General features: G+C 36.0%; 6 protein-coding genes across 9 annotated transcripts; 2 read left to right on the top strand and 4 right to left on the bottom strand.

The window, feature by feature from the left end:
• Positions 1 to 340: 340 nt before the first annotated feature.
• Positions 341 to 3571, bottom strand: LOC127252126 (UNC93-like protein 3). 2 transcript variants are annotated; one of them, XM_051276167.1, is made up of 12 exons: positions 3288 to 3571; positions 3011 to 3190; positions 2748 to 2930; positions 2486 to 2649; positions 2085 to 2148; positions 1884 to 1997; positions 1751 to 1792; positions 1399 to 1646; positions 1220 to 1310; positions 1011 to 1123; positions 804 to 927; positions 341 to 715 (listed from the first exon to the last, which is right to left on the bottom strand). In XM_051276167.1, exons 3-12 carry the CDS (start codon positions 2904 to 2906, stop codon positions 524 to 526), a joined length of 1311 nt encoding a protein of 436 aa, XP_051132124.1. In that variant the 5' UTR covers positions 2907 to 2930; positions 3011 to 3190; positions 3288 to 3571; the 3' UTR covers positions 341 to 523. The 2 variants fall into 2 exon arrangements, with proteins under 2 accessions (XP_051132124.1, XP_051132125.1); XM_051276168.1 differs by having other exon boundaries at positions 2748 to 2970; positions 3071 to 3190.
• Positions 3572 to 4527: 956 nt separating this feature from the next.
• On the top strand, positions 4528 to 8978 carry LOC127251659 (arginine biosynthesis bifunctional protein ArgJ, chloroplastic). 2 transcript variants are annotated; one of them, XM_051275451.1, is made up of 17 exons: positions 4528 to 4705; positions 4927 to 5055; positions 5255 to 5378; positions 5577 to 5650; positions 5910 to 5954; positions 6091 to 6141; positions 6223 to 6291; positions 6413 to 6471; positions 6665 to 6734; positions 6897 to 6977; positions 7054 to 7140; positions 7402 to 7524; positions 7769 to 7831; positions 7952 to 8029; positions 8118 to 8263; positions 8370 to 8440; positions 8514 to 8978. In XM_051275451.1, the coding sequence occupies exons 1-17, from the start codon at positions 4646 to 4648 to the stop codon at positions 8594 to 8596; spliced, it is 1413 nt and encodes a 470-aa protein (XP_051131408.1). In that variant the 5' UTR covers positions 4528 to 4645; the 3' UTR covers positions 8597 to 8978. The 2 variants fall into 2 exon arrangements, with proteins under 2 accessions (XP_051131408.1, XP_051131409.1); XM_051275452.1 differs by lacking the exon at positions 4528 to 4705 and having other exon boundaries at positions 5262 to 5378.
• Positions 8902 to 11201, bottom strand: LOC127251660 (uncharacterized). The gene is made up of 3 exons (XM_051275454.1): positions 11005 to 11201; positions 10041 to 10467; positions 8902 to 9485 (listed from the first exon to the last, which is right to left on the bottom strand). The coding sequence occupies exons 2-3, from the start codon at positions 10437 to 10439 to the stop codon at positions 9051 to 9053; spliced, it is 834 nt and encodes a 277-aa protein (XP_051131411.1). The 5' UTR covers positions 10440 to 10467; positions 11005 to 11201; the 3' UTR covers positions 8902 to 9050.
• A 1571-nt stretch (positions 11202 to 12772) lies between these two features.
• On the top strand, positions 12773 to 14089 carry LOC127251771 (histone H2A). Its single transcript, XM_051275631.1, has 2 exons — positions 12773 to 13071; positions 13483 to 14089. Exons 1-2 carry the CDS (start codon positions 12862 to 12864, stop codon positions 13726 to 13728), a joined length of 456 nt encoding a protein of 151 aa, XP_051131588.1. The 5' UTR covers positions 12773 to 12861; the 3' UTR covers positions 13729 to 14089.
• A 458-nt stretch (positions 14090 to 14547) lies between these two features.
• Positions 14548 to 16376, bottom strand: LOC127251769 (uncharacterized). Its single transcript, XM_051275629.1, has 2 exons — positions 15512 to 16376; positions 14548 to 14991 (listed from the first exon to the last, which is right to left on the bottom strand). The coding sequence occupies exon 1, from the start codon at positions 16182 to 16184 to the stop codon at positions 15552 to 15554; it is 633 nt and encodes a 210-aa protein (XP_051131586.1). The 5' UTR covers positions 16185 to 16376; the 3' UTR covers positions 14548 to 14991; positions 15512 to 15551.
• Positions 16377 to 16776: 400 nt separating this feature from the next.
• On the bottom strand, positions 16777 to 19998 carry LOC127251768 (soluble inorganic pyrophosphatase 4-like). 2 transcript variants are annotated; one of them, XM_051275628.1, is made up of 9 exons: positions 19695 to 19998; positions 18860 to 18997; positions 18760 to 18788; positions 18415 to 18480; positions 18242 to 18349; positions 17899 to 17964; positions 17699 to 17819; positions 17471 to 17552; positions 16777 to 17176 (listed from the first exon to the last, which is right to left on the bottom strand). In XM_051275628.1, the coding sequence occupies exons 2-9, from the start codon at positions 18993 to 18995 to the stop codon at positions 17134 to 17136; spliced, it is 651 nt and encodes a 216-aa protein (XP_051131585.1). In that variant the 5' UTR covers positions 18996 to 18997; positions 19695 to 19998; the 3' UTR covers positions 16777 to 17133. The 2 variants fall into 2 exon arrangements, with proteins under 2 accessions (XP_051131585.1, XP_051131584.1); XM_051275627.1 differs by having other exon boundaries at positions 19748 to 19996.
• Positions 19999 to 20736: the final 738 nt, after the last annotated feature.

The following is a 20736-nucleotide window of genomic DNA, read 5'->3' as shown; positions in this document are numbered from 1 at the left end:
GTCCAACCACTATATATATATATATATATATATATTTAATTTTACAAAGGTATAAAATACATGGTTAAAAGATTATTTATTTTAATCCTCATATCAAAAACTTTAGGACATTTGTTTGAAGGTTTGAATTTTGAATAGAAAAAAATTTGAATTTGAATAGTTGTATGATGTAATATAAATATATATTGATGTGATGTTTTGAATATAAAATTAATTTTTTAATATAATATAAAAAATAAAAATAAGAATTTGATTTGATGTTTTTGGAAAAAAAAATTTGTATGAATAGAAACACACCTAATTTTAACATCCTAATTAACTGATATTTAAATCTATTAAATTAACAAACACACCCTTAATATAACACGTGTAGGTATAAAGAGAAACACACCTAATTTTAACATCCTAATTAACTGATATTTAAATCTATTAAATTACATTTAAATATAATATATATATATATATATATATATTTAAATAGCTTTTTAAGCTGACAGGGTCCTTTTCTGTGATCCGATGGAGGTCAAGACGAGTCGCGGCGGCGTAGGAGAACATTTTCCACCTTGAGCGTGAGGAAGAGGAAGCAGGCGACGGAAATGCAGAGGGCGACGAGCATTATCGCCACCATTGTCTGCATCGAAATAGACGCGCTGATGAAATACACCACAGCTATCGACAGGCTTTGCCAGAGCTTAAACTGTGCGAACGCTCCTTCCTGCAACAACCAAAACGGCACCGTTTTCAGTCATCGTCGAGATTGGTTCACCTCTGCTATCAAAAATGGAGAAACAAAATTACAGTACCAAGTCATGTTTGAAGAGCATTCCGAGCAAGGCACTCAGCTGTGTGTTGAGAACTCCGTCTCCGATGCCCCACAGGGCGCCGATAAGAAGTGGGAGCAAGGTAGCGAGTAGTCCACTGCCCGCGCTGAAAGAAACAACAAAGGACAGACTGTCATACTGTTATTACAATATTCATCGAAATCTTTTATCAAAGATTGTAAGCTCAACCTGTAGTTCAGCAGAAGCCAAAGTAGTACAAGAAGCTGGATTAAAGATCCGCCTAATGTTATTATCATGATCGATGAAAGATTGGAGGTCAACCGACCGGCTAACAGCGAACTCTGAGAATCAGTCCAAGCATAACAAGAGATGATCAATACATATATAAATTAGGCGTGTCTGATTAAGTTGAGATCATTGCTATAACGATCACTCACAACTGCGTCAAAAGCTCCATAAACAGCCATTGCACCGCCAACACCCTGTTCTCCGAGTACTGGGTTGACGATTTCTTTGGTGTATTCAGCCCTGAACAAGAAAAGTACACTTAACTGCATAAGCTGAATGCAACATTACGAAATGCTCGAATCGAATGGTAATATTACAGCTCATTTACCACACAAATGCTTGCTGCAATCCCGAGTATAAGATAAGTGGGATGACAAGGAGGATTCTTATGTCGAGTAACAGATTCAGCATAGACTTCACCAAAGATCCAACAGAAGACGAAAGGGTAACAGGGGAGTTTTCAAGTTGTTCGTCTCGAGTGTTTCTATTACTCAAGAAGCACATGAGAATCGTTCCCACTGTCATGCTAAAGAGAAAGACAATGAAGAGTAATGTTGTTCCAGTCGTGACTCCTCCCTGCAGCTCATTTTGGAATTCTCGTCATAATTACCAAACACAGACATGAAAAATAAAAGCTCTGCAAATTCTTCAAACAATGTAAACAGAGGCTCGGCACTTACATTGTCTCTTAGAAGAGTAAGAGTTACAAGGTTGCCAACAAGCTGCAGAGTAGTAGGAAACAAATAAATTCACCAATTAGCAAGTAAGTAAGAATTAATTGCGACGATCATGCATAAGTGCAGCCAAATGCACCTGGTGAGCTGCAAACATCCCCCAAAACAGTCCATTGAATCTCCCAATTACTGTTCCTTCATGTAATTTGTTGTCACTTGCATGACTGCGAGCAGCAGAAGTAAGATAAGTCCCCTGAACGATCGACTATTCAATGTTAGAAAGGAATCCAAACATCTTTAATTTAAAAGCTAAGCTGTATAAAGAATCTAAGAGATCCACCTGCCCAACCCATATTATCGAAGCTGCAAATCCCAGGTACACAGAAGTCGGCACCATAGTATACCTACAAAAATAACAACACATATCGCCTCAAATGCCGTAACCATAAGCTTGACTTGAAGATCAAAAAAACATATAGCAGCTCTCACATCAAGCCAACACATAATCAACATATGGATGATTGCACAAAATTTCACAATTCAAACAAAGTGAATCAATGGGGATTTAAAATCTCAACTTGATCTTGCAATACTATCACTTTATTTCACCCTCAAAATCATCAATCCCAACATGGATATTACCAAAATTCAAATTTCCAATTAAACCATCTTATCAAAACTCTATAACATTAAAAGTTTGGGCTATTCTTGAACATCAAACCCAATATGCATAACACATACCAAGAGGGCAGCAAATTTGCAGCTGTAAACAGCCAATATCCAGTTGTGCCAAGAACCAAAGCATATTTTGCTCCCAGCTTCCTCACCACCACTGATGAAACCACAGAAAATACTGCAAACGATACATACAATATACCCAACGACGTAGTCCCTAAATCCCCTTCCTTAACGCCAGAAAAATGAATAATCTCATCATCGGAAACAGAACATCACAGGCGATGATATCTTGAAATTAACGAATTTGGGAAATTTGTTTACTCACAGTGTTGATTGTGCTTTCCAGATTCTGAATGGCCCCATAAGCGAGGAAAATCAGGAGGAAAGCCCAGCAAAGGATATGAACATCTCTCTTGTGATTGAGCGGCGGAGATTGAACCACGTTCTGGTCAACGAGAATTGGGGTTTCTTCGTCAATCGCCATTGCAGAGCAAATCCGATTCCCTCCCTGGAAGCCCAACCCCAATAATTCACCCAACAACCAAACCCTATAAATACAATAAAAACAGGTCAGCCGGCGAGACTCACCAGAGGGAGACGGAAGGAAGAGAACGCGATGGGGATTTTATTTCTGCCCCTTTTGTCGACCTAATCGAAGATTCTGAATCTGAAGAAAAGACAAGGCGGAGCGGCTGTTCAATATTTTATTCCGATTCCTTGAAGCTTTGACAAACCGCAATTCGACGGGAGCGTTGGCCAACAATTTTCCTGTAAACAATTCGCCATTAAAATGGGATATCGTTGGCATGTAACCACTGTTCGATTGGCAGACAGCGACACAGAGTGAGTCCGACTAAGTACTGACCTCGCAGAAGCAGAATATCGCGACGTTGGTGGATTGATGGGATTGTTTCCTTCGCGTGGGCAGTAGTAGGTAAATATGGAGAAAAGCTTTCCGCCGGACATCTTATTTATAGATTGTTGTTTAGGACGAAAATGAACGACGACGACGACATTAAAATTATTCACCGGCGTCGCCCGTTGTGCCGCCTGATTTGGTAACTGGAAATGATTTGTTTATGTTTGTTGCAGGCCACGCAAACGAGACAATCAATCACAATCGGAATTCAGACTTCCTCAGAAAAGGAAAAGCGTCAAAGCATGTCAACATATTCCGTTTAGTTATTGACTACACTTAATTACCTTCTTTATGTCTATAATTACCTTTTTGGAGATTTTGGCAATAATAATGTGATAAAAAAAAAAAAAAATCATTCAATTAAATATTCTTTTAAGGTGACGTAAGTTTATCAATTTTAAATATATTTATTATTTACCTCTCCCATTAATAAATATTTGTAACCATTTTTTTATAAAATTAATTTAGGATAATAATAAATAAATAAATTTTTTTATTCATTTATATTATATAAAATTTTATTATTTATAAAAAAATTATTCATATTTTATAATCCTTCCGTCTCACATAATTTGTCTTTATTTTTTATTTTTATCCGTCCCACATAACTTGTCATTTTTATTTTTGAAATATAATTATACACTTTAATGGTATTTTAAATTTTAAATTTTATAATTTTAATTAAACTATTTACTTATTTTAATTTTAATTTATAATTATTTTTATTAAATAATAATTATTTTTATTAATATACTTTTTAATTATTTACTAATTATATTTTACCTCGTATCTACCATAGTTCCATATTTTCTGGACTGGAGGGAGTATATTTTATAAAAATACCCGCCAAGTCCAATTTGACGGCTCCAACTTAGTCGTGGTTCGGGTGGAACGTGGAAAATTAATTAAGGAATAAATGCAATCAAGTTTAATGAGCTGGGCCGGAAATTTTATTTGGGCTAAACTTTTTGACCTATGCGCAGTACTAGAAACAAAACTTCCAAACAAACCCCAAATTTTGATTTAAATTTACTATTAAAATAAGTATATAATAAAATATTTTGTTAAAAAAAATGTATTTATTTTTAAAAATATATATATATAAAATTAAAATAATAAATAACAAAGTGGTTTGGCCCTAAATCTTATACCGCCTACCCAATAACGAAAAACCTTAAATATAAAAAAATACAAATAAATATATACAGAGTACACACAGAGCAGGGAAGAGAGACGAGAATTAGCAAATTGCGAAGCCCTAAAGAAATATCTGTATTTTCTCTCCCGCCGATAGACGACGAGCAATGTCTTCGCTTGCTGCTCCCCATATCTGCATCCGATTTCCAGAGATCCAGAAATCAAAGGTTTGTGCAATTTTCACGCTCATAATTGATTTCAAAACTTTGATGATACCACTGCGGACGTTGTATCTTCGATGTTCGTAGTCAGAGTTGTTCTTCTTGAGATTTAATTATGATTTACGATAGAGCAAGCATGTATATGTATATGTATGTATATTACTATTCTGTGCATTATGTATTTCGTTCGTTTTTTAACAATAATGAACTCCGGTTGTATGTCGTAGATTTTTTGCTCCGGTGTTCAGTTTAGAAAAAACACGAGTCGAGTGTTTGCAGTAATGTCTGCTGCCGAAGATGTGTCAAATTACATACCCGCTGCTCCGATTTTACTGCCAGAAGGGCCATGGTATCAGGTCAGTAGCTCCTTCTATATTTTTTCTTTTAAGTTTCAATGCACCTAAATTCTCTGAAAACCAACTGATTCTACAGAACTTTTAATGGACACCGTGGTTATTTGATTAATGGGGAAGTAATGGTGCGCCTGAAAGTGGCCATTTTAAGTTGTTTATGTATTAGTTTGTTTGAAATTTTTGATAAACATGAAATTTTTAGATTCCAGGTGGAGTTACAGCTGCAAAGGGTTTCAGAGCTGCTGGAATGTATGGTGGATTACGTGCTGCAGGAGAGAAGCCCGATCTTGCTCTGGTTGCGTGCAATGTAGATGCAGAATCTGCTGGTTTGTCTCCTGTCTTTAAAGTTTTGAGGCTCGTTTCTTCAATTAATGTTTGTGTTTAACAATCATTTTACCTTTATATAATTAGAATTTTAAGTAATTCATTGGTTCACATGATTGCCACATGAATGTGTTATAGTCTTATAGATTGACCTAGATCTTTATTTATGATTTTCTGTTTTGAACTCTACATGTCTGCAGGTGTATTTACAACAAATGTTGTCGCAGCTGCTCCTGTGTTATACTGTAAAGAGGTGCTGGAAAAGTCTGCAACGGTATGTTACTATGTTATAGTAAAGAAATATCCATGTGATTAAAGAAAATGCTCATAGTGTTGGGATATTGTTTCAGTAGGCAAAATTTCATATAGAATGTTCATAAGATTTATGCTGGCTTACACAAATGATGACCAATATGAGTTAAGTCAACTCTAACTAGTGTTCTTCTCACCCACGAAAAATTTTGAACATGAAAAGAAATAGTTGTTTCAATGTCTTCAAATACTTAAGTTGACACATTCTCTTAACATTTCAGGCTCGTGCAGTCCTCATAAATGCTGGTCAAGCAAATGCAGCTACGGTGAACCTTCTAAGTTCAATGGCTACTATTCATTTGAATAAACATATATACATATATATGCATACACACACATTAGATTTTGTAAAATAGGGGAATATAAAAATAGGTAATTCTAAGATCCCTTTATTGTTCTTAGGGTGATGCAGGTTACCAAGATGTTTTAGAATGCTCCCGTGCCCTGGCAGAGGTATCCATGTTATTGTTATTGATAGTTTGATACATCCTCAAACTCACATCACTACCAGTATCTAACCCCCAATTGATGCAGTTGCTGCAACTGAACCCAGAACAAATATTGATTGAATCCACTGGTGTGATTGGCCAACGTATCAAGAAGGTTACTTCCTTATTGTTGTGAAGACCTTGGTCTTGATGCTAAAAGACTTGTCATGTGTCAGTAAGATCATGACTTTCAAGTTGGCATATCAATATGGTAATTGTTCTTCTGTTTTTTGCAGGTTGCTCTTGTCAACTCACTTCCACATCTGGTAAATCGGTTGTCATCGACTGTTGAAGGGTAATTCCTCCACTCCTCCCCCCCCCCCCCCCAGCCCTGTCCGTATATGCCATGTAACTAGGATCTGTTTCTTGTTTGAACCTGATTTTATGACATCATGTTATACTATTCCATGAGGTCCCCTTTGTTTTTCTTCCCCTATGTTTATCCTGTTGAATTTTAATTCTTTGAGAACTTGATGGTGTACTTTCAGAGCAGACTCTGCCGCTGTAGCAATAACTACTACTGACCTTGTAAGCAAAAGTGTAGCTGTTGAAACTAAGGTATTAGCCTTGCTTTTTCGGTGTCCGTTTTTTGGCACTTAGTTGGTCATAGTTTGATATATCAGACTGCTGAGTCCTTGATAATTCTAATATCCTACTAATTATTGTACCCTAAGTCTCAGCACGTGTAAGAAGATCATTAATTATATGTACTTAATTTAGGTAGGGGGAGCTCAAGTAAGAGTTGGTGGTATGGCAAAGGGTTCGGGGATGATTCATCCTAACATGGCAACAATGCTTGGGGTAAGTCTTGTAATTTCCTAGTGCTATTATAGAAGTTCGCTTAAATGGTTCCTTGCATTACTTTGCACTTTTACAGGTTATAACAACTGATGCATCAGTTACAAGTGATGTATGGAGAAAGATGGTGCGGGTGGCCGTAAACCGTAGTTTTAATCAAATTACTGTGAGTGGCTGACTCTCGTTTACATTACTTGCTTTGTATGGGGATTCATCTGGCTAGAGATGAACTGCACCAAATCAAATAAACTCTTTTGCAGCACATACACTGTGTGCACTAATACCTTTCTTCTAATAATTTTGGTTACCTGGAATTATAAATTGTCTTGTTGATCCGCATTGCAGTTCTTTCGACAGTATGAATGAAATTTAGTTTTGTTCTCTCATCATCTCTCAGAGTTAAACAGATCCTTAATTTCATTGGCAGGTAGATGGAGATACCAGTACGAATGATTGTGTAATTGCTTTAGCTAGCAGCCTTTCAGGAGCAAACAAGATTTCTTCCTTAAATAATTCTGATGCAGAGCATCTGCAGGCATGTCTCGATGCGGTATGTAGTGTACACTCATCTAACATCTAACTTTCACTACCAAACTTGGATTAGGTTAAATCATAGTTTTACCATAGAGAAACTTATTTGCTGTATATTTTAACCATCCCCTTTTTCCCAATGTATAGCATTCATTACATGTTTATATTATTTGAATACTTCCAAATAATCCCACGGTACCCATTGTGGTAAACTAGTCATTGATATTTGATACAAAAGAACTTGACATTATTTCTTGTGTTAGGTAATGCAAGGTCTAGCAAAATCAATAGCTTCTGATGGTGAGGGAGCAACCTGCTTAATCGAGGTATGCACATAGTTTCTCAATAAGTTGGTCCTGATCCTTACAATTTCCAAGAGAACTTTGATAGCACATAACATTGTTGGTGAATCTCAATTTCATGATACTTAAAATTTTGATGTACAGGTCAATGTATCTGGAACAAGCACCGAAGGTGAAGCAGCGTCAGTTGCCCGATCAGTGGCATCGTCTTCACTAGTCAAGGCATGATTGAGTTATATAATTTTATTAAAGTCTTTCCTTCTATGTGCCATGTTTACTAAAGAAGTTATATTTCCTATGTCCCAAGTAGGCTGCAGTGTATGGGAGGGATCCTAACTGGGGGCGAATAGCTTGTGCTGCCGGATATGCGGGAATTCCTTTCAATCCAAATAAACTCCGAATATCTCTTGGTGATATTCTCTTAATGAACAACGGTCAGCCACTTCCATTTGACAGGTAGTTAAAATCTCTCAGTAAGGGCAATATATCCGGTGCCTTTGTCTATAAATCAATTAAACGTAGTTCCAATTTGTTCCCTAAGCGAAGTCAGAAAATTTTCCAGGGAGGCTGCTAGTAATTATCTCCGCAAGGCAGGTGAAAAACATGGGACAGTAGTTATCCAATTATCAATTGGTAAGTGTACCTCCCCCAATGCATACGATGCATCCGTAGCTTTCAAATGGTAATAACATCGATTATCTAACAGGTGATGGCCCAGGGAGAGCACAAGCATGGGGCTGTGATTTGAGTTATGATTATGTCAAGATAAACGCAGAGTACACAACATAGCCCATACTTGAAAATCCATTTTGCAGAGGGTAGGGGATTATGCTGTATTATGTATGTATTCAAGCTACAATTGTACTTATAACCAACAGGGTTTTTGGGTGTAATAATTATTCCCTCCATTCCAAATAAAAAGTGTATAAGATTTACAAATAATATATTTTGTTCTTATAAGTACAAAAGAAAATTAAATAAATTGAATTGCAATAAAAGGGTTCTAAATCACCTCACATGCATTTTACAGTTTACTGCTAGTTTATGAATGCCCCTAACGATCAATCCCAAATATAAATTTCCACGGCCAAAGATGCAATTCAAGAAAATTAAAGAGACTCTTGTTACAAAACAGTTAAAACGCAAGGAAACCAACAAGATCCCACACACACATATATAGATATGGTTATATATATCTACAATGATAAAACACACAAAAACAAATGGAGCATACCAGTGTCCGTTAGGTAGCCTCTGCAACAGAATAGTGTAACTTTGAAACAGATGCCTTCAGAAAGCTGCTGCCGCAGAACATATCCGGGCTCCTCGTGTCAAAATCCACACTGCTGACCTGAGGAGCACCGAAGCTATCCACTCCATTCATCTCATGGAAAGGCTCTAACTTACTGGAAGTTCGGCAATGCTTTCGACTTGACTTCTTCTCTTTGCTCCTGCTGCTGCTGCCCTGCGAAGAAGATTTTCCACGACCCTTGTGCTTGTGCTTCCCAGTCTTCTTCCCATGGCTAAGGTGGCGATGATTCTTACTCGATGGAACGTGTGATACAGAGGTTGGAACTGGATCATACACATCAGGGGCCCAGGACACAGAAAGCTTCTTAGGTGGTACACCATGCTTTTCACGGCTGCCTTTCATTGCAGGTATGAGCTTGGAAGGAACCTGGGGGAATAGCATTAGGCAGAAAAAAGAAACACAACAAATTTAAGACTAGGGCCTAAAATAGAGTCTATTATATCTGTCTCTACACTGGGAATCGTCTAATCCTAAAGAAAGTGATTCCCTTGAAAAAAAAAAAAAAGAGAGAGAGAGAAGATACACAACTGGGAATCTAAGAACAAAAGCTACAATAGATGAAAGTGCAGCACAGAAGGAAATTCAAAAGCTTTAAATTGACTGTTTCACATAGAAGGAACTGAATCTAACAACTAAAAACCACAACACTCATAAGTTGAAAGCAGAAAGAATACGAATAACTACATCAACATGGAGTTTTGACTTCATGCTAGATATTATAGAGTTTCCGGGGTCTGGTCTAGCTGTATAACACAAGTTAAGAGAGACCTCGTGAAAAGGCTATGCTAGCCACATGAATTACAGTTCACTATGCTACTAATCCAAAAAAGGTGTTTGATTAAAAGGGCATATTTCAAATAAAAGATTTGATTATTTGCGAATGAATACCAGAAGAAGATACTAAGAGGTTATGCTACTTACAGGCAAGGTTAAGGAAGGTGAAAAACATTGATTCGATGAAGGTTTAGAAGAGCCATTTGATTCAGAAACTTCAGCAATTATATCTTCTTCGTGATTTCCTGTCTTTCTCAAAAGTACATCTTCAGAGGATTTCACCCCAGAAGAGGGTGGAGAAGTTGCATCACAAGTAGAATTATTGAAAGCAATTTCATCAGAGTCGCTGCCGCATTGGTATTCCTTCACCCCCGTGTCTATTGCACTCTTGCAGCGACTGATCAAAATTTCATCATCTTCAGCAATCACTAATTTAGTCAAACGTGTTTTGAGATCATTCACGGAAAGTTGTGGATCTCTTGCAGAACCAATACTGCTGCTTATATCCAGAGAAGCTGAAATATTACCAGTAACACAAACTTCCATCTACAACAAGAACAACCGTAGAGAAGAGCTGTAAAACAAAGACACTAATAGGTTAGATTATGGATATGGAAAGGTGAGATCCCACATCTAGACATGTCAAAGAACACAAGGCATTTATATGAAAATTCATGATAAACACAATTAAGTAAATTTTACAAAAGGCAGATATGGCAATGGAAATAAAACATGTGATAGCTTCAACCAGAAAACATTTCACAACCACCAAAGTAATTAGGCAGACCCTATATAATAACAGGAGGCAAAACATGTGTGATCATGTTCACGCAAAAAAGACCAAACCAAAGATTAGGGAACACATGAAGAACACATTATTTGAACATGATTCCATTTGTTTATATGATGTATATGGATTTGTATATATATATATATATATAAACACACACACACATATAAAAGATATTGACTATTAGTAATTCCATCAAAATACAGCATACATATGCAGATTCAAAACGGTGAGAGCATAATAGAAGGCCAATACAAATATGTTTTTTGTGTGTGTAAAATAGAGAATTTAACAATCATCAATACAAGTTATATCAGATACCTGTATTGGTCTAAGCAGCCTGCGCTCGAATATTTGGGAACGAAATCCAATCAACAGCAGAATCTTAAGAAAGATTACGATACTGAATCTCCAATACCGATAGTAGTTCTCGTTGGAAATCGACGACAAATCACCGGAAAAGGCCTCGATCAAAGAAATCGATCCTAAAACGACGCAAAACAAAATGGCAAAACGTTAACTACTAAGATTACCACGCCGATCGCTTTTCTGAAGATGCTTCAGACGATGAGACGACGAGCCGCCATAGAAAGAGTTCGCGTGCGGGCGCGTGGAGAGAAGCAAGCAAGGCACCGAATGCATCCTTCGATGCTCTTCGAGTCACGGTTCTCCAATTCTGTTTCTTACAATTATTTCCTTCAGATCCAAATAACAACGCGCAGAGAACAGAAAAAACAACAAAAGTTAAAAATTAAACAGATCGTTCCCAAGCAGCGATGATCTTGCTGAGAGAAAATGCTCCTTAAGTCCTCGTATGGAGATCAAAATCAAGGAAGTGGCCGATCGAGCGGGATCGAAACCCTAGGATTAGGATAAGCGTTAGAATCGCGGGATTTATGGGCAACGAAAAGAATAATGCGATAAGGAAGAAGGCGTTTGATTTTTATGGAGAGTTAGTATGAGAGCAAAACAAAGATAACATTCTTGGTCAACGAATACGCTCTATCAGCCTATCATATCATTATATCATATGTAAATAATTAAATAAATGCATTTTCGAAATAATAATGTGAATTATCTCTTATCTCTGTCTTCTTATTACATTTGGACGTATTAGTTTTGTTTATTCAAATAATTTATTTTATTGATATATTTTTTAAAACAATCTATTTTTATCCGGTAATATTAATATTTGATTTAAAATATTATATTTATTCATACTTATTCATCTAAAAAGTACTTCTAACTAAGCGTATTATGAATTTCTTTTTGAGAATATAAATTTAATTTTATATAAATAAATACTTTAATTTTATTTAATATTATAGTTTTTAAAAGAAATATATCAAGTAACATTTAATTTTTTGGGAAAAGTTTGTAGTATAAAGCTAAAAATAATACTAGTAAACTATTACGATCATTTTTAATTTTACTAGATTAGATTAGATTATCCATTTTTATGAAGATTTAAAAAAAAAAAAATGCTTAGAGTAAAATATTTAGTAACAAGACACTGATGTAATGTCTTAATTGAACGATAAATGGTACTATTTTTTGTATAAATTTTTTTTGTCAGCTTTTTCAATTTGATACAATAAAAATATTAGTGTAAATCAATATAATTTTAAAAATATATAATATGTAGTATGATTAATTTATTAATATATATAACTTATTTAAACAAATAAAAATAACAAAATGTATATATTTTATGAAATGTATACTAATTCATGTTATTAAAGATTTCATCAATGATATATACTGATCGGGTCGGGTCAGATCGGGTCGGATTTGAACATACAAACAAATTTTGTTAATAAAATAAATAAATAAAAAGTTGTTATGTAGCAAAATTTGTAAGTATTAATTAAAAAGGAGAAACTAATCATGAGATAAAATGTGTTTCTTCCCTTGCTTCCCTCCCAGTCCCAGAACTCTAGGCGTGTTGGGAAAACCATCTTTCATTGGTCAGTTTTCGAGCACACGGATCACGAATCTTGACCGTTGATGAAAATTATCCAACGGTCAACAATATCTGCCTCTTCTCGTCCAGACCCAAATCCACTCTGCTACTTAAGCCTAACGCTACCATTCCGCTATTTCTGCAAACGAACATAGCAACAGTGATTAGGATCTGGTAAATCCCCTGCTCGTTGGATCTTCTCAGAACTCAGTAAGATGGACGCCGGCGGTAAAGTGAAGAAGGGAGCTGGTGGAAGGAAAGGAGGCGGCCCGAAGAAGAAGCCTGTCTCCCGGTCCGTGAAAGCCGGCCTTCAGTTCCCGGTCGGAAGGATCGGTCGTTATCTCAAGAAAGGGCGATATTCGGAGCGGGTCGGCACCGGTGCTCCTGTTTACATGGCGGCAGTTCTTGAGTATCTTGCTGCTGAGGTGACCTACTCTTTTTTTAATTCTTTTCTTAAATTTATCTTTAAGATTCTAATCGTTCATTCCTGATAATTACATGGTCGAGATTTTGGAATTCTAAGGAATATTGGTTGAACTTATCACTGATTTGCTGAGTTTTTATCGAGAAACATCAAATCTGATAGCTGAGTATCCGAATTTAGGGCTTTTAGGTTTTTTGGAATTGGGGATTCGATACGTCACTCAAACAGTTGACTATTTCAACTAGTGAGTGTATTAGATCTACTAAGCTTCAAAATCCCTAATTTTGGACAATTGGGGTTTGTTCATTCTCAATGTACACACCTCATAGAAAACCTAATTATCCTATTGGCACACTAAACTGAAGCATATACAATTTGATCCTATTGCTAACACACTAGAACTGGGCAACAGGTTCTTGAACTGGCAGGAAATGCAGCCAGAGACAACAAGAAAAACAGGATAATTCCAAGACATGTTTTACTGGCAGTGAGGAACGATGAGGAGCTTGGAAAGCTTCTTCATGGAGTGACAATTGCCCATGGAGGGGTATTGCCAAACATCAACCCTGTCCTCTTGCCGAAGAAGTCGGCTGACAAGGCCGGTGAGAAGACACAGAAATCCCCATCAAAGGCCACAAAATCACCCAAGAAGGCTTGATGGATGTTTGTGGATTTGAAGGGCTTTGTTGATTACTACTCTAGTGGCATGTTACCTGTTGGGTATGGATATTGGTATGTAGGGAAGATCTCTTTATATAACTGGTGTAATTGTTTTCTCTGTGATCCCTTCATCCTTTTTAATGTTTCATTCTCTGATTCATGACTGTGGAGCTGTGGGCTCTATCTGCACATTGCACATTCAAAGCCTGCACAGTTGTGTTGGGACTTCTAGCTTAAGTGCCAGCCTTTTAACATTTGTAGTGCTCCCTTGTGTTGTAGACTGCCTGTTTCCCTTGTAACTTGAGTACATTTCAGATGTTTAGTTTAAAATTTAAGTCTATACAAATCCATTCCTAACAGATTAGTCCTGATGACAAAATCTTAAGATATAAGATGATAGATTGATGGATTTGTGGTTGGATCGACTTTGGTGTATGATATCATTGGGTGCTAATTATTTGATCATAAAGGTTGTTATCAATAATTTGTTGGTATGATTTTTGAGGTTTTGGAAGTGATCTTGAATGTATCATGTCATGGCAGCAATTATTGAGGCAGGTCATGAAGTGAAAAGTATTGAATATAAATGCCCTTTTTATTCTTCTAGCTTTATTCTTCACATGCTTTCTTTTTCATGTATTATTAATGCAAAGCTATGGTTGAAAACACAAGACAGGCATACCCTATGTGTTCAAGGCATTGAAACAGATTCCTACTCCTCTTGGAGATGATTCTGCTGCTTTCAATGGAGATGAGTCTGAAGTTATGGATGGATATTAAGAATGAAATCTTTTTTCTATATATGCACCACAATAGCTTAATCTGAATCCTGTGAAATTCTTGAACATTAATATGCATGGTTTACAAAGGCGTTGTAATTAAACAGCAGCAGCCAATCACACATAATTGGCTTTTTTAAGAAGCAAGGAAAAGCTGACAAACAAGCTGATTGCACTGATTCAAACAATACCAAACATGTAATGCTGAATTATTATTATTATACAGGCAAATGGGCAACATTATGAAATAAAAGTTAATGGTCACCTGCAGTAATGGACTTGCATTAATGCTGCTGCCAAAGTTAAACTTTGGATTCTGCTTGTTTAATGCTTTTATGTCTTTGCAAGATATGTCAAAGTTGAGGAAACCTATGAAGGCAAGACAATCTAGAATGTATGTGTGGTGACACAGGAGGATCAAATAAATATTGAGTGTGCTCTCATCTTTATCCCAGTTGATTGTTTATTCTGCTACAGATAACCTGCAAATAATGGTGTTGGTTGTTCATAAGTTTAAACAACCAAAGTATATAACAAGTTCATAGAACTTCCGCATCTAACTTTGTAAGTAGAAGTTCTCCTCATCCAGCTCTAATATCATGTCTTATATCTTGATGGCACTAATGATTTCTAGGAAATTAATCAGAAAGATTAAAACTTAATATTCTAACATGGTCTCCGTGAATATGTTCCGTATTGCAATCAAGTAACCATTGCAAGGTCCGACTATCTTCATGATTCAGAACAGCAACATAATAATAGAAGAGGTTAACACCATCTCCTGTTTATTGACCAACAACTACATAAAATTTGAAAAATTCTAAAACGACTGAAGCATATCTTGAAAGAGAAAACATGGATCAATTGAGGAATCGAAATTAACATGCATTCAAGTTAAAAAGCCACACCAGATTGTTTTAAGAGTCATGAACTTAGAGCATCCATGACTTGGACATATAACATTTGCAAGTAATTGAAAGGAAGTCAGGAGTATATACATACTGAGAGTGATGGAAGTGCAGAGCAGAAAGGTGTTGTTTGATTATATATATCTTGGCGAGCTGGAATTGGTATTCAAATTCCGATGCAGGATCCGCCCGCTGCCTGATTCTCCAGATTTGATGAGTTCTTTCAATCCCAACTTTTCAGACTCGACCTCCTCCTCGTCATCGCTAGTCTCCTTTCTAACGCTCGTCTTCAATTCTACCTTCGAATTGGCGGTGATCCTCTCGAAGTAATTCCCGTAAATATACTCCGGTGCATATCCATCATCATCATCAAACAACATGATATGCCCGTGCCACTCCCACACTCGATAGTCCGATCCGGTTTCCTCCTGAAACCCTACGCAGACATGATGCTCACCGATCGCAATAGCCTGGCCAGAATTAGGCTTCAGGCTCTCAATCTCCCCACTGAGGATCGTGTGTATGATCTCCTTTTCGAGTTTGGATTCTTCTCTGGCAAGTGGTGTTTTGGTAGAGGAAGAATCCCCGTTTTCGGATTCGGAGTCGAAGTCGTGGAGGTTGAGGAGCAAATCGGAGAAGAGGAGGTCTTCGATGGATTCAGCGGCGGTGGCGGAGATAGACGATGGCGGCGTGCGGAGGTGGAGACGGGACATGAGGGAGTGGAGGAGGAGGTTATCGAATTTTGGGGAGGGCGTGGAGCCGCTCATTGTGGATTGAGAATACAGAAAGGGAGACGAGGACGAGGAGAGGTTTTGGGAGGGCTTTAGTCAAAGGAGGAGAGGATATTTTATATTCATTTCTCTTTATATTATCCAGAAACCTAAATCTATTTATCTTAAAATAGAACTGCTAAACGGACCATACCGTTCAGAGACAAACACTATTTAAAATTTAAATAATCTCCCGCTATAAAATATACCTATCAATATTTTGGAATATTTTTTTTTTACAAATACCTGATTTTACATCACTACTTTTAACTACTCAGAATAAAAAATAAATATTTACATTTTAAGTAGACGGAGAATAAATATATACATAATAAGTGGATGGAAAAAGTATTAATGTACATAAACAAGCTGAAAATGAGCTCGTTTTTGTTAACAAATAAGTTGAAACTTTGTTTGCGTACAAAGTATAATAACATATTTATAATATACATGATTATAAATAAAATAAACAGATAAATGATAATATATATTAAATTTGAAAAATAAAATATCAAACAAATTAACAATGAACTCGAATGGTTAACAAGTGAACACAAATTTTGTTTGTTAAGTTTAACAAGCAAATACAAATACTGAAATTTCTATTAAATTCGACTCATTAATAGCTCTATTTCTATGTATATTTTGATAATTAATAGTTTCTCAACTAAACAATTATCTATACTTAACAGCAATGGCGAGTATACAGATATAATCTGGAATGTTTGGAAAATAATGGATAGCATCAACAAGAAGCAGCCTGCAAATAGTTGGTTTTACAAATTTTAGCTGAAAACAACATAGCAACTGTATTATCAAGTAACATTGATCGCCATCATATTAGGATACTGTGAATATAAGCAAATTAACCGTTGTATATTTTCTTTCAACACTAAAGCTCAGAACTGTGGGGCTCCACTCATTACCTGCATTGGCTAGATCATGCTTACCGTCTCAAGCTCTCCATTATGTATTCCCCATACAAATTCCTGCATTACAGAAGGATTGTGAATTTACATGGTCTCTACTCTCCATTGTGGAGGTGGTAAAATAAATGCTCATGTGTAAAATTCATTTGGTCTTCAAATTACAGTAAGCATGAATAACAAACACCGAATCCACCTCACCAGTTCATTAATGTAACATGTGGTAGTGGGAAAGTTCAATAATTTCAGAAGGAAGTATTCTTCTAGGATTAACCAAAAGTAGTTATTTTCGTTTTATGGGACACTCATCAAAAAAATACCCAGATCATTAAATCAAAGATAGAAGACACCACTCACATGGAATCCTGGATGGCTTCATAGGCCTTGGAAGCTGGAAGAAATTCATCAACTGCAACATCTTTGTTTTCGTTTTTCTTGTCTGGTCAATTGTTAAGATACCAATGCCAAGCACAACATTTGAGAAGATGAAAAGAGATAACCATAACTCTATTTAAATATACAAAAGCAGAGAATATGGCATGTTACTGTTTGAAATTAAACTTTGAGGTTTCCTACTAAGGATACAATCTTCGAAAAATCGGCGAATCTCAGCTAATCGATGAGGTGGAAGCTCTTTGATATCTGTGTAGTGCCGATATTCAGGGTCATCAGCACAGACAGCAATTATCTTGTCATCTTTCTCACCCTATGCAAATTTTTAATAAAAATATCAGCTCTCTGTGATTAATGAATGGCGATCTGAACAAAATGCAAAGTTGATGTACCTGATCTATCATTGGCATCAGCCCTATTGCTTTAGCTCTGAGAAAGCAGCCAGGAACAACTGGCTCCTAAATATGCAAATTTTATAATGAGAATAAACACAGGTTGAAAAGCATTTTTTTTCCAATATCCAACTCTAAAATCACACCATGCGCGAAAACACCAGCACCTTATTAAATTGCATCATATATAAATGGATGAATTGGTTCGACTAATGTTTATATAATTCAAGTTGTGCCAACATCAAGAAAATTATTTAAAGTTCAACTGTTTCATAATGCATGACTAAACATAAAAAGGAAGATATTTCATAATACTCATGTGACAAAGGTATGTTGATCATACCTGCATAATGACTAGAACATCGATAGGGTCACTGTCTTCACATATAGTACGCGGGATGAAGCCATAATTATGTGGGTATACAACAGATGAGTAAAGAACCCGATCAACCTGCAGTTGCAAAGATTTTTAGTACTAGATGAGAAACATGTTCAAGAAGTCACTTAGCCTCATACCTTGATTAGACCAGTGTCTTTGTCAAGCTCATATTTCACCTTGCTTCCCTTACTTATCTCTACCACCTGAAAGGGTAATCTAAATTATTCTAAGAAGCCTCACACACAAAAGCACACAGAAAATTCAAATGATTTCTGGAAATCAATAATAGCAGAGTAAGCTACAAGGGCTCCAGCATGAAATCATGAAGTAGAAAGTCAATGATCCATATTTGAGCAGCTTGATGCTAACATGTAGGCACCTAAGAAAATTCAACTAAAGAATTTGAAATACTAAAAACTCCTCTCCACTAAATCATAACATAAAAGATAATTAGAAGGAAAAACAGACTTCCTTGTTCTTACACAGTTGAAAATTATTGGTGCACCAGGGCCTGCATTGGAAACAGTATAACCATTAGAATTCTTATGTGTTTTAACATGATGGAAGAGTTGAAATACCTACCTATCTCAAGATCGTGCCAGGGATGAGCTGCAACAGTTTTCCTACTGAGAGAAGAAAGAATCCTCTCATTAAGAGGCGAATGTGATGACTTCTGGACAACAGGGGACCCGTTTGGTGCCTCAGTCGTTGGATCCATAACTGCTTATAGCATATCAAACATTGATCAAGATAATGAATAGCACTTCCAAAGTTTTATCATAAAGATATAAAAATGTTGGATACGGAAGGTCTGGAAATATTTATCCAAGCACTATGGGAAGATCATATTTCAAATAACATCATATTACGGTGTGTTTTCTGCAATTAGCCATTTCCTAATTTTTCTGTTTGGCATGTCTGCATATAAGCTAAACCTATTGACTGAAACCAGCTATAATTTTGCAACCAGGCCCCATGCTGCCTATAAGAAAAGAAAACTAAAATCTAATATCAACAAAAAAAAAAAATCATACTAGTATAACCAAAAGGTAACTAAATTCACTGGAAATGATCGTTGAAGCAAATTCGCATTTACGAAACATAAGAATCCATAAGCGATCCTCCACGCGGTTGCTGTCTAGGTCTTAGCGCTCACGCAGCATATTCATTCGTAAAAAAGACAATAACCCATCAAAACCACTAAATCATAAAAGAGAAACAAAAACCAAGAATAATTGAGATAGATCAGCAGATAAAGCTTAATAGAACGTAGTTTACATGCTGAAACTCTACAGGCGAACTTGCATCAAAGTTTGTATCCACAACCGCAATGAACTTTACATGACATACAACCATTATAAACCAACAGATGCCTAAAACAAATAAAAATTTATAAAAACAAAATCATATAGCCAACCTAATCTTCAAAACAAAGCTATGAAACTTCTCCCCCGGAAAAATGAAGCGTACCTGTGACAATCAGATGAAAACGTCGGCGTGAAGGTGTAATAAACTGCGCGGATCTCGAACAGGCAGACGAAGCGTCAGATGAACGCAACGCAACTGGAGATCTTATAAAAGAAATGAGTGCTGTAGAGAGAGAAAAGCCCTAGAGAGAGAACTGAGCTGAGTAAAGGAATGACGCGTTCCCGCTCTGCTTCGTGCTGTTGCCATTTGAAGACTGAAAGCCATTATCAAAAGGGAAAGGGAACGTATAAAGAGGTCACAGTAAATTGCCGTTCTTGTTGTGTATTTGTATTCCCTCCTTACTACGTGGCAATCTCTGAGTGGACCAGTTCGGTAACGTGGGCGAACCTCAAAATTCAACTGAATATGCACCGTTCATTGTCGCATCATCCCATTGACGGTGCAGATCGGTCCTTGTCATTATGGATACATACTTATTTATTATGCCGCGGAATTGTTGATAATAAATGAAAGTTCTTAAATATATTTTTCAGTTATTAACAGTTTACGAGCGTGGTGTTTTTTTTTTGTTTTTTTTTTTTTGTTTTTTTTTTTTAAATAATATGGGATCACAGCCGAAATGCATTTTTATAAATTTAGTGAGCAATAAAAGATAATAAAGAGATATAATGTAAGAAGACAATGTATTTGTTGTAAAGAAGTGTTAATAAATTATAACAGTTAAATATAATTTTTTTTATTTTTTTAATATAGTAATAGAATAAATTTAACGGACGAAAAATTAAAGTAAAAATAATTTTGGGAGACAGTAAGAATATATAGGAATGTGCGTGTATTTATTCTAGTATTTTCATTTATTTTAATATAATATAATGTTTACATATCACATTATCAAATTAAAATTTACATTAAACATATCCAACTACATATAGTACTTCCTCCTCCGACCCAAACACTCTACAATATTTCTTTTTTTATTTGTCTCAGACTCACTGTAATATTTCCAAATTTAAAAATAAGTAATTATATTT

Source organism: Andrographis paniculata, unplaced genomic scaffold, assembly GCF_009805555.1.
Source record: "Andrographis paniculata isolate CXL003 unplaced genomic scaffold, ASM980555v1 Contig45END, whole genome shotgun sequence".
Classification (NCBI taxonomy): Eukaryota; Viridiplantae; Streptophyta; class Magnoliopsida; order Lamiales; family Acanthaceae; genus Andrographis; species Andrographis paniculata.
The sequence above is the reverse complement of the archived record's forward strand: the minus strand, read 5'-3'. Positions and strand labels throughout refer to the sequence as shown.

Excerpts from the sequence above, each read along its gene's own strand:
- LOC127251769 (XM_051275629.1), bottom strand. The coding sequence starts at position 16,184 with ATGAGCGGCTCCACGCCCTCCCCAAAATTCGATAACCTCCTCCTCCAC.
- LOC127251659 (XM_051275451.1), top strand. The coding sequence starts at position 4,646 with ATGTCTTCGCTTGCTGCTCCCCATATCTGCATCCGATTTCCAGAGATC. Across the intron at positions 7,141-7,401 it reads GTAGTTTTAATCAAATTACT|GTAGATGGAGATACCAGTAC; the intron begins GTGAGTGGCTGA and ends TTTCATTGGCAG. Across the intron at positions 8,030-8,117 it reads CATCGTCTTCACTAGTCAAG|GCTGCAGTGTATGGGAGGGA; the intron begins GCATGATTGAGT and ends TGTCCCAAGTAG.
- LOC127252126 (XM_051276167.1), bottom strand. The coding sequence starts at position 2,906 with ATGGCGATTGACGAAGAAACCCCAATTCTCGTTGACCAGAACGTGGTT. Across the intron at positions 1,647-1,750 it reads TTACTCTTCTAAGAGACAAT|GGAGGAGTCACGACTGGAAC; the intron begins GTAAGTGCCGAG and ends AATGAGCTGCAG. Across the intron at positions 716-803 it reads TGCTCTTCAAACATGACTTG|GAAGGAGCGTTCGCACAGTT; the intron begins GTACTGTAATTT and ends TGGTTGTTGCAG.
- LOC127251768 (XM_051275628.1), bottom strand. The coding sequence starts at position 18,995 with ATGGATCCAACGACTGAGGCACCAAACGGGTCCCCTGTTGTCCAGAAG. Across the intron at positions 18,481-18,759 it reads CACCAATAATTTTCAACTGT|GTGGTAGAGATAAGTAAGGG; the intron begins GTAAGAACAAGG and ends TTACCCTTTCAG. Across the intron at positions 17,820-17,898 it reads TGATGCCAATGATAGATCAG|GGTGAGAAAGATGACAAGAT; the intron begins GTACATCAACTT and ends AAATTTGCATAG.
- LOC127251660 (XM_051275454.1), bottom strand. The coding sequence starts at position 10,439 with ATGGAAGTTTGTGTTACTGGTAATATTTCAGCTTCTCTGGATATAAGC. Across the intron at positions 9,486-10,040 it reads CACCTTCCTTAACCTTGCCT|GTTCCTTCCAAGCTCATACC; the intron begins GTAAGTAGCATA and ends CTATTCCCCCAG.
- LOC127251771 (XM_051275631.1), top strand. The coding sequence starts at position 12,862 with ATGGACGCCGGCGGTAAAGTGAAGAAGGGAGCTGGTGGAAGGAAAGGA. Across the intron at positions 13,072-13,482 it reads TTGAGTATCTTGCTGCTGAG|GTTCTTGAACTGGCAGGAAA; the intron begins GTGACCTACTCT and ends ACTGGGCAACAG.